At 35.5% G+C, this 10,695-nt stretch overlaps 2 protein-coding genes across 2 annotated transcripts; both read left to right on the forward strand.

Annotated features, from left to right (window-relative positions):
- On the forward strand, window positions 1-5,360 carry RpL19 (ribosomal protein L19). Its single transcript, XM_089696159.1, has 5 exons — window positions 1-83; window positions 277-383; window positions 511-674; window positions 1,706-1,896; window positions 5,186-5,360. Exons 1-5 carry the CDS (start codon window positions 79-81, stop codon window positions 5,319-5,321), a joined length of 603 nt encoding a protein of 200 aa, XP_089552285.1. The 5' UTR covers window positions 1-78; the 3' UTR covers window positions 5,322-5,360.
- A 1,401-nt stretch (window positions 5,361-6,761) lies between these two features.
- Window positions 6,762-10,016, forward strand: LOC149487498 (uncharacterized). Its single transcript, XM_089695853.1, has 3 exons — window positions 6,762-7,271; window positions 7,944-8,038; window positions 9,273-10,016. Exons 1-3 carry the CDS (start codon window positions 7,037-7,039, stop codon window positions 9,687-9,689), a joined length of 747 nt encoding a protein of 248 aa, XP_089551979.1. The 5' UTR covers window positions 6,762-7,036; the 3' UTR covers window positions 9,690-10,016.
- The last annotated feature ends 679 nt before the right edge of the window (window positions 10,017-10,695 follow it).

The raw sequence follows: 10,695 nt of genomic DNA on the forward strand, positions 1-10,695 counted from the left end.
GCAACTTTAAAACGGACTTGCCAAATTCGTTAACCGCCATATTTCTTTCTTGTGTGCGTTGGATCTCACCGAATCAGGATGAGGTTAGGTTTGCCTTATTTTATAGTTTAATTATATTTTTTTGCGAAAAAGTACTCATATTTATTGTGTATTGTGCGCGTTTACCGATATATTATTGTTTTCCAAGTCTTATCGTATATTTTTAAGATATTCACATTGTCAACATTGTCGGTCGTACAACCATGTGGTTCTCAAAAATATTTTCTTATATTTCAGTTCCCTCAAATTACAAAAGAGGCTTGCAGCCTCTGTTATGCGATGTGGTAAAAAGAAGGTGTGGTTAGATCCAAATGAGATCAATGAAATCGCCAACACCAACTCCAGTAAGTATGCTTTTGGTGCACGCACCGTCGACCATCATACCTAAAATTCAATTATTTTTATTCGAATAATCACAATGATGATTGCAATATGATTCCTCCGTTACTAAAAATAGTTATTAAATTATAGGACAGAACATCCGTAAGATGATCAAGGATGGTCTCGTCATCAAGAAGCCCGTAGCCGTGCACTCCCGTGCTCGCGTCCGCAAGAACACAGAGGCCCGTAGAAAGGGTCGTCACTGTGGTTTTGGTAAAAGGAGAGGTACAGCTAATGCACGTATGCCACAGAAAGTAAGTATATCATCAACAAGAATAATCTAATTAAAAGAAAAATTGAGTGTATTAACTTGAAATGATAAGGGGATTTTAAAGTGGCCAAGCACAAAAATATAATGAAATTTGTAATGTTTCATAGAATAGTGAACATTATACACCAGGAAGTTTAATGCGTATGTTCTCATTACAATTTGTGAAAAATAATATAACAATTTTGGTTGGGTCGGATACTATGTAAATATCAACAATAATCTATTCAATATTTACGTATGTATTTGAATTATTTTATAATTCAATTCTGTTAATTTTCTTGCTTTAATAGGTTTGTCTTTATTTTTTTACTAGCTGCTCCGCGCGGTTTCACCCCCGTGGCTCCACCCCTGTTGGTCGTAGCGTGATGATATATAGCCTATAACCTTCCTCGATAAATGGGCTATCTTACACCGAAATAATTTTTCAAATCGGACCAGTAGTTCCTGATATTAGCGCGTTCAAACAAACAAACTCTTCAGCTTTATAATATTAGTATATTTTTATTCTAATGATATTTATAAAATACCCATAACTAAAGTAATACAAATATGCATTCATCGTTTAATCAGTCTATATTAAAAAATTTTCATTCAATATTATTATTATTTTTTCATTTTTGATACAAATTGGTAGTTTTTATACCTATTCAGCGCTGACTATGGATATGGCATTTAAAAAAATGCCATTTGGGTCCGCCTAAAGCAAAGGGGGCGCAAAGTAAGGACTTAAAATTTTTTTGATCCAAAGTGAAAAATCTTTTTTTTTGCGTGTCGATGCTATTTCTGTGTAGTTTTTTTTAAGAAACCTAACCTAGCCTAATAAAAACCAATCTTTGAGGGCGAATATCTCGGCCATTTTTGATTTTAGAGAAAAGTTGTTCCTATAAAACATGCTTATATTAGCGTAATCTTTACGATAAAACAATAATAAATAGGTGTTATAATGACACCAACTCCATCAAAAATTTTCTACGTCCTGCGCCCCCTTTGCCTACACAAATACACACATTACAGGAACTCTGGGTGCAAAGACAAAGGGTACTCCGTAAGCTGCTGCTCAAGTACAGAACGGCCAAAAAGATAGACAGGCATCTGTACCATGCGCTCTACATGAAGGCGAAGGGTAATGTGTTCAAGAACAAGCGTGTACTTATGGAGTATATCCACAGGAAGAAGGCGGAGAAGGCCAGGAGTAAGATGTTGAGGTGAGCAGGATATTTGGAATGTTTTGTTTATCTTAATCCATACTAATATTATAAATGCGAAAGTAACTCTGTCTGTCTGTCTGTTACTCAATCACGCCTAAACTACTGAACCATTTGCATGAAATTTGGTATAGAGATATTTTGATACCCGAGAAAGGACATAGGCTACTTTTTACCCCAGGATATAGGATAGGTTTTATCCCGGAAATCCCACGGGAACTATGCGGGTTTTTCTTTGACTGCGCGGGCGAAGCCGGGAGCAGATAGCTTGTATATTATATAAATCTCGTGTCACAATGTTCATCCTCAATTGACTCCTAAACCACTTAACCGATTATAATAAAATTCGCACACCATGTGCAGTTCGATCCAACTTGAGAGATAGGATAGTTAATAAGGTGATAAGCATGTAGGTACCACGGGCGAAGCCGGGGCGGACCGCTAGTAGACTACTAAATAGTTGGAAGGATTTTATTTGTATTGTTCATAGACTTGTGTTGAAAGCTAGGACTCGGTTTGAGTCATAGAGTTTATCACTACATAGTATAAAACAAAGTCGCTTTCTCTGTCCCTATGTATGCTTAAATGTTTAAAATTACGCAACGGATTTTGATGCGGTTTTTTTAATAGATAGAGTGATTCAAGACTCTTGAATCAAGAGTAAGATTTTAGTATATAATTTATTATGTTTTAGACAAAGCGGGCGAAGCCGCGGGCGGAAAGTTAGTTCAGTAATAATATAGACTAGGTACTTGTTCATATTTGAACTGTTACTCATGGTTAGCTTGCTACAAGAATTCAAAATTGGATGATTATTTTTTGATATTGTATAATAGCTTAACTGAAATCTAAATATTTGTAGTTTATGAAGAAAGCATCACAAGATTTTATAATTATATTAAAGCCTAGAGTTCATATGAAGACATGTCCAACTACTTATGTCTCAAGTGAAAAGCCATCAATTGCAGTGAATATGAAATGTAGCAGCATAATAATTACACTGGGAGAAAGCTGGTTTGTTCGGTACAATGTCTATAGATACATTCATTTTTGTTTTATGCGAGGTGACAATTAACAGAAAGTTGCTTCATTAACTTACAAATGTTATATGGAAACAGATATAGGAGTATCCTTTTCATTCATATGTTATTTTAAACCTTCAGTATCAAGGGCCAGTTTTAGACATACGATTTGGTAGGTGTCAAGTAATTATGAATCCATTAGTCTTCAGTTTTAGGTATTAGTGGGATAATAAACGGATTAATGACATGAATGTTGAAGTATTAATGAAACTAATCTTATCTAAATTTATAAATATAAATTTATAAAGAATAGAAAAAATTCTATCACGAGGCGGGACTCGAACCCTTTCGCGTCATTCCAGAGCAATCGAATTTATTCTATTCTTTCAGTTTTATGTGTTTAGACACACAATCTTATCTATAACTAACTACTAACTTACCACTCATTGTAGGCATTTTCAACATTGATTACCCCTTTGTGTAAATTTTACATGCACTGATTGTATTATTGAAGATTATCTCTATACTCTAGTATTGACTTTGTAAAGAAATCACTTATACATTTGAATTTTACTGAATCAATAGTATTTACAATCACTGAATTCCTTATCTGCACAACTTTTTGTGCAGATTATATGAGATAAATGTATTACTTATTTTGATCTCTTACTAACTAACTACAACAGTTTTATCTGCATGGTAAAGGCATAGAAGGGCCCTTTTCACATAAAAATAATGATAGACCATCTTCAGTAAGGGACTTCATAATTCATATGGTTCCTATTAGGGATGTAACGATACCGATACCGATACCGATATATCGGCCGATATATCGGCAAGCCGATATATCGGTATCGCCGATAATAAATCAACCGATACCGATATTTTTTTATTAAATTCTTTCTTTTCTTTTATGTTTTTGCATTGTATTCATTCATATTGTTTTATTTCTGTTTCTGTAATAGTGTTAAGGAAGAGCGGAACCTCCTGACACAAGCATTTTATTTGCTTACTAGGAGTGTTCCAATCACAAATTTGTTTATGTAAAGGAAAGAAATAAATAATTTTGAATTTTTTTAATTTTTAACGTGATAACGTTTTTAAAATCGTTTTAGTCGGGTGACATGTTCATAAACTTGTGTCACACCAAAACCTCACGAGCGCGATCGCAGATATAACGAGAGAGAGACGGACCGATCTCCCGTTTCATCTCGAGCGCTGCCACTGCATTATGTTATCACGTAAACATCTCGATCGTAAACCTACTTTACAAACAACCAATTTTTTTGATATCAAATAATTCAAAAATCCGCGCCCAATGAACGATGCGGGAGGCCGCCCGCGCGTGCGCACTTTGTTTTCTGAAAAAACTCTACCATAGTAAACTTTTATTAGGTAATGATTGTATGTGTATTACTTAAAGTTTAACTGACTTCGTAAAATAATAATACTAAAATAAATGGTTTTGTTGTTTTTTGATTTGGCATTTTTATTTAAAAGAATACGATTAACAGTTGTCTCTGTTAAATGTTGGTAACTTTTTATGCATAATTCACTATTTATTTTTCTACCAAGCCATCGATATCGGTATCGGTATCGGTATCGCCGATACATTACTACAAATATCGGTATCGGTATCGTATCGGCAAAATCATGTATCGTTACATCCCTAGTTCCTATGATAACAATTGGACTATTAGACAACGCTTTATACCCAAGTATTTAATCCAATTTAGCTTTGATTGAAATCTTAATATATATAAATCTCGTGTCACAATGTTTGTCCTCAATGGACTCCTAAACCACTTAACCGATTATAATAAAATTCGCACACCATGTGCTGTTCGAACCAACTTGAGAGATAGGATAGTTTAAACATGTAGGTACCACGGGCGAACCCGGGGCGGACCGCTAGTTATTATTATAAACATTGCTACATGTCCTTCTAGAATGATTCTCGTAAACGATATTTTTATACTTTGTAAATTACTCATTTGTAAAGCATTTGAATGCTATAAAACTAAATATCAAATTCTCTCATTTATAAAACTTACTGTATTAAAAAAAAAAAAATAAATAAATAAATAAAATATCCTTTATTGAATTATTATGCACATTAATGGACGACTAAGACCCGTTAGGCAAAAATAAAAAATACAAGAGTTACATTACTTTACACAGTTATTGAAATAACACAAAAAAGTATCAATTTTAATATTAAAACTTTCACTTTGCTTAATTGAAATTAAAACTTTTTATTTCCCCAGTGACCAAGCCGAGGCTCGCCGTAACAAGGTGAAGGAAGCGCGCAAACGGCGCGAGGAACGTATTGCCGCCAAAAAGGAGGAACTTTTACAGACCTTTGCGCGGGAAGACGAGGCCGCAGTCACCGCTAAGAAGTAATTTGTAAAAAAATGATCCAATAAAACCTGGGTCTCAAAATGTTGTTTTATTTATTTTTACCCAATTTAGTGTCCTTTTTTCGTTATTCTAAAGCCTTATACTATTAGTGCTTTTCCACTTGTAGTATGATATGTTGCTGTGGTTGCGTTTGATTTCGACCAATCCAATTAATTGGCATAATATTGCATATAGCTTAGTGCTAGTGGAAAAGGTTTCAATTAAGATGCGTTTTTTATACGCAAGGACGCGTGCTATGAATCCGCAACGTCGTTATACGCAAAATGAACTGGAGTAACGACGTTCTTCAATTTATTGAAATACTTGAAGGAGAACCGTATATATGGAACACGAAATAAAAAGTGCATAAAAATAAAAATCTAGTCAATGACGCCTGGGCATATAAAGTAGGAGTGAGGTACGGAGTAAAATGACAATGCCTTGCACCATCAAGGACTTGAAAAAGAAAAGAAACTCTTTATTGACTCAATACAGAGAATATTTGAAAAAAAAAATAAAGGATTCCACAATATAACAGGATCTGGTGCTGAAGAAATTTATCGACCATCATGGTTTGCATTCGATGCCATCCACAGTTATATGGGCCCTATCTATGAATACCAACCGACAATTATTACTAAGACTCAGGTGAGTAAATACCTACATACATAAATCACGCCCTTCTCCCTGACGGGGTGGGCAGAGCATCAAGGGCTTACATAGCCACTTGATGCCACAGTTGAAAACGAATGCAATGCAGGGAAATGTAAAAAGTGAGGTTTAAAGGTGGGTCCACACTTGATCATTTTCGCGTATCACATCTCCGTCGCGTAGCAACGACGCGTATCATGTTTGCTAGTGTGGACGCAAAATGATCGCGATCGTGATACACTTCGTATCATGATACACCCCGATCGCTATTAACCTTGTATCTGATACGTGTCGTATCGGATACGCGTGTCATGATCGGCAGAAGGATCTAGTGTGGACGCATTTAAAATGCGTCCACATAGCCATATCATGACAGCGTATCAAAATGCGGCATTTTGATACGGTGTCATGATATGGCTATGTCATTTGATACGTGATACGCTGCGATCCATCTCGAGGCGGTTTTTCCCCGATCATCAAAAGCGATACGCAATGCCAACACGTGATTAGACATGTTTGCTTTTCCGTGTGTGCAGTTGAAAATCACGAGATCGATACGATGATCGGCGTGAGGTTACGTGATCAAGATACAGTATCATAAGTGTAGACGTGATTTTTGGCCGAACCGTGGCTCACGCGATAAAAGGTACGGTATGGTCAAAATGGGCGTCCATACTTAGAGTACGCATACTCGATACGATACGCCTGATACGGATACGATTACTAGATACAAATGTGGACCCGGCTTAACACTTGATCATTTTCGCGTATCGCATCTCCGTCGCGTAGCATCGACGCGTATCATGTTTGCTAGTGTGGACGCAAAATGATCGCGATCGTGATACACTTCGTATCATGATACACCCCGATCGCTATTAACCGCGTATCTGATACGTATCGTATCGGATACGCGTATCATGATCGGCAGAATGATCTAGTGTGGACGCATTTTGATACGGATCAAGTGTGGACCCACCTTTAGACAAGTTTGCATTCCCGTGTGTGCAGTTGAGCGCACGGCACGCTACTCCTCCGGTACCTAGTTCCTGCGTGGTGCTTTTGTAATCATGGGTTGGGATAACGATAGTGTGATACAATTGATTGAAGCATATAAACTTAAAGAAATATTGTGGAACCCTCAGAACCGCAACTATTATAATAGATTATTGAAAAAAGATGCTTGGGATGAATTAGAGACCGAATTGCAACGTCCGTCAGAAGAAATAAAGAGAAAAGTGGATTACTTGCTTTCGGCACTTCGTCGAGAAAGACAAAAGATAGCAAAATCCAAGAAAAGTAAAGGTTAGTAGTTATTACTGTCTAAATGCATTTTTATAATTATTATCACAGTGACCGGAATGTTTTGGCGTAAATAATATTGAATAATTAAAAAAAAAAATGGCTATAATTAACCATTCATAGGTCACATATATCAGAAGGGACGTGTGTAGCTATTTTAGAATAGTTACGGTTTCTTATTTACTCGCCACTGTTAGTCCGGTTTACCCACACAGAAAAAAACATGCAAACCCAGGACTTCGTTAAGACTGAATGAAATTCAAAATTTAATTTAGAGTTGTCAAGAGTAAATGATAGTGTATGTCTAGTCTCAAAAATATGTCCTTTTCTCAAAATGTCCTTTTTTTAACAATAAATTCTTCCTCAAAATGTAACTTGTCTCGTTGTGAGTGACATAGACATTATAACTGACAGTGACATTGGCATTAACATTGAAATTGCCAGTGTGTCTTTGAAAAAAAGGACGTTTTGAAGAAAGACAAGTAACATTTTTTTTAATAAATAGTTAAGTATACTTTTTTATATGTATTATTAGCTAAATTTTTAAATTAGAAATTCATTCACTCTTGGCGGAGTCCTGGGTAAATGTCTGGGGTAACTTCACTATGTCTAACGTCAGGTTATTTTACGAATAAAAGTTATTATCATTCAGTATTATTTTTATTTCATTTTTAGGTGCAGACAATGTTTATCGACCAACCTGGTTTGCATTTGCACATTTAAAATTTCTTCTTAACAGAAATAAACCTAGAGCTGGAAGACTAAATACCGTAAGTACAATAATCTTTAAAGGTACACCGTACACAACACTTATTCCTTACAGAAAAAATGCAATTAAATCTACTACATCCCATTTTGCCACGGTAACGTTGCCACATTAACACAATAGTCAGCAATTTGATCTCTCATAGTATCTTCGAGCAACGACTGTTAATGGCAATAAGGAATTCATTTCGCTATTATCCCGCCTCCATCTTCCAGGTGTTGTTATCCCATCCACCTCAGTATCAAATGTACCGGCTGGGGTATATAAATTTTCAGAATTTGGGCTTTTCCGTAAAAAATTATGAAGAAGGCATACAGTCATCACCACCAATTGTGCCTTTTCCGGTTGAAGTAGCATTGGTTTTCTCAGAACTCGAAATATACTGGCCAGAATACCGAAAACGTTTTCTACAATACGTCGAACCCTCGATAATCTGTAGTTAAATACACATTTTGTTGATCCTTTGGGATGTTGGCCTGAATAAGGCTTCATGATTTGGTTGCTTAGAGGAAATGCAGTATCTGCTACCTACAAATTGATATGGAATAACATAATTGGTCCCGTCCAGTTGTCTTGGAGGTGGGAGATTCAATGATTCTTTGTCAATTTGTTCCTTCAGTAATCAATCATTAAAAACACCACAATCGGAAATTCTGCCTTGAGTCCCAACGTCGACAAACAGAAAATTGTAGGAGGCATCTACTAGGGCCAACATAACAATACTAAAAAACTCTTTGTAGTTAAAAAAATCCGATCCTTACGACATTTACGACTTCATAATATTACAACTTAAGAGGGGTTAGGCGATCAGCGAAAATTCAGCTATTCGCGCCTGAGGTGAGGGGTGAGGGGGTCCGCGTTTAGTATGGAATCAACGTGCTCGAAACTAAAAATCGTAAATTTTTAGTTATTTAAAGTATTTTCATTCATTTTTTTCCATAGTAGGTATACTATTTCTTAAAACTCCACCGTCACTCATTCTGCCTTGACAACCCACATCAGCGAACAGCGTCTACTAATGCTAAAGGGACAATACTAAAACTATTATTGTAGTTATAAAAATATCCACTGTGTACAGGTGACAACAATACTAGTACAACATGTTTGCCATCTAACGCACCTATACAGTGCGGAAATAATCTATTGTTACCTGCTGCTTTTACTAACCAATCACTTGAAGATATCGGAAACTGAAACAAATAATATACAACAATTCAATATTATTTCTTTATTTACAGGCAAGCCCAGATGAAAACCACTTTTCCCATGAAGAAAATTTGGAAGATTCAAATTTAGAGCGTCCTCTTTCGCGTGTATCAAATATTAAAAGGTCTCCGTCATGGGAATCTAATAGTCGAAGTGAACCTGAACATTTTTCCGCTCCAAAGAGGCAACGTGGTGTGCATGATTTGTTGATTGCAAAAAAACAGATGGATGAAGCTTTTTCTCTTATTATAAATAGATGTAAAGAAAATGAAGAAGAAACAAACGAGTGTGATTTGTATGGCCAGTTACTTGCTCAAAAAATGAAAACATTGGATACTGATGATAGACTTGTTTTAATGAACGAAATTGATAATATTGTGTTCAAATATGTTTTAAATGCCAGAAAAAGAAGCAGTTTAGTGAAGACCGAGTCTACGACTGACGGTTAACAAGCTGAGTTTTTGAGTTTCAGTCGTAGACTGACGGTTAACAGATTCTCCCGGACCATCTGTATTGAAAATTCGCAATCAATTTTAAGTCATTATGAGGTGCCATTCAGAACATCAACATCATTTGAAACGGAGACACAAGCACATACCTCAGAACAGCTATGCCATTCAAGTTCATATACCTGAATCTCATACATCACCGGAGTCATCAGTTGCTAATTATTTATTATATAGTGCAAAGAAAAACATTAACTAAGTACCTCAAAAGATAAATACAGAGAATCAAAGATGCCTTATAATAATAAGTTAACGAATAACTTAACAGTTAAGTTATTGCACGCCTCATAAGCGAAGCGTTGAGGTGGGTACCTACTACTGTCACTTCGCGCAAAACATCTGATTTTTCAAACTTAAAATGTCTTTATGTATCATACATTGCACTTGTAAGATAATACATACACACACATATTAAGAAAAAACACTATTTTTAACATTCATGATATTTTTGATGTCATTTTTGTTATTTAAACTAGTTAAAAAACTGTTTAAAAAAGTTCTGTCTTGGACGTCCGTGTGTCTGTATGTGCGGAGGATTTTCTTGTTAACACGATAGCGACCGAAATACTTTACTAATCGAGTCTTTTTTTTTCTCTTACGCTTGAGTATGCTCAGGAATAGAACCCTTTCATTTTTCAGGGTCTGATTCGATGTGGTTTAATTGTTATTAAATAAACAAAAATAATAATTAATAAATAATTATTAAAAAAAAAAATATGAGGCGTGCACTTTTGGATTTTCCAAATTATTTAGTTTTATTAACAGTCGTTAATAAAATTAAAGTTCTTTCTCAATCTGTCATCCTGGAACATACAACATTACATACTTGAAGAAGCATACACATTATGTGGCAATAATTAATAAGAATTACAATAAGGCATAAATTACTAAAATAACCCACTGGTATAGGCATTAGGCTCTCTTGAAGCATTTTCTCCATAGTGGCTCT

The sequence above is a fragment of the Colias philodice genome, chromosome 6 (genome assembly GCF_061535455.1).
Source record: "Colias philodice isolate Cphi_HAF_F1 chromosome 6, ilColPhil1 Martin Lab GWU primary, whole genome shotgun sequence".
Taxonomy (NCBI): Eukaryota; Metazoa; Arthropoda; class Insecta; order Lepidoptera; family Pieridae; genus Colias; species Colias philodice.

Coding starts and splice junctions, on each gene's coding strand:
- RpL19 (XM_089696159.1), top strand. Junction 675..1,705: donor ATGCACGTATGCCACAGAAA/GTAAGTATATCA, acceptor CACACATTACAG/GAACTCTGGGTGCAAAGACA. Junction 1,897..5,185: donor GCCAGGAGTAAGATGTTGAG/GTGAGCAGGATA, acceptor TTATTTCCCCAG/TGACCAAGCCGAGGCTCGCC.
- LOC149487498 (XM_089695853.1), top strand. CDS start 7,037: ATGGGTTGGGATAACGATAGTGTGATACAATTGATTGAAGCATATAAA. Junction 7,272..7,943: donor AAAATCCAAGAAAAGTAAAG/GTTAGTAGTTAT, acceptor TTTCATTTTTAG/GTGCAGACAATGTTTATCGA. Junction 8,039..9,272: donor GAGCTGGAAGACTAAATACC/GTAAGTACAATA, acceptor CTTTATTTACAG/GCAAGCCCAGATGAAAACCA.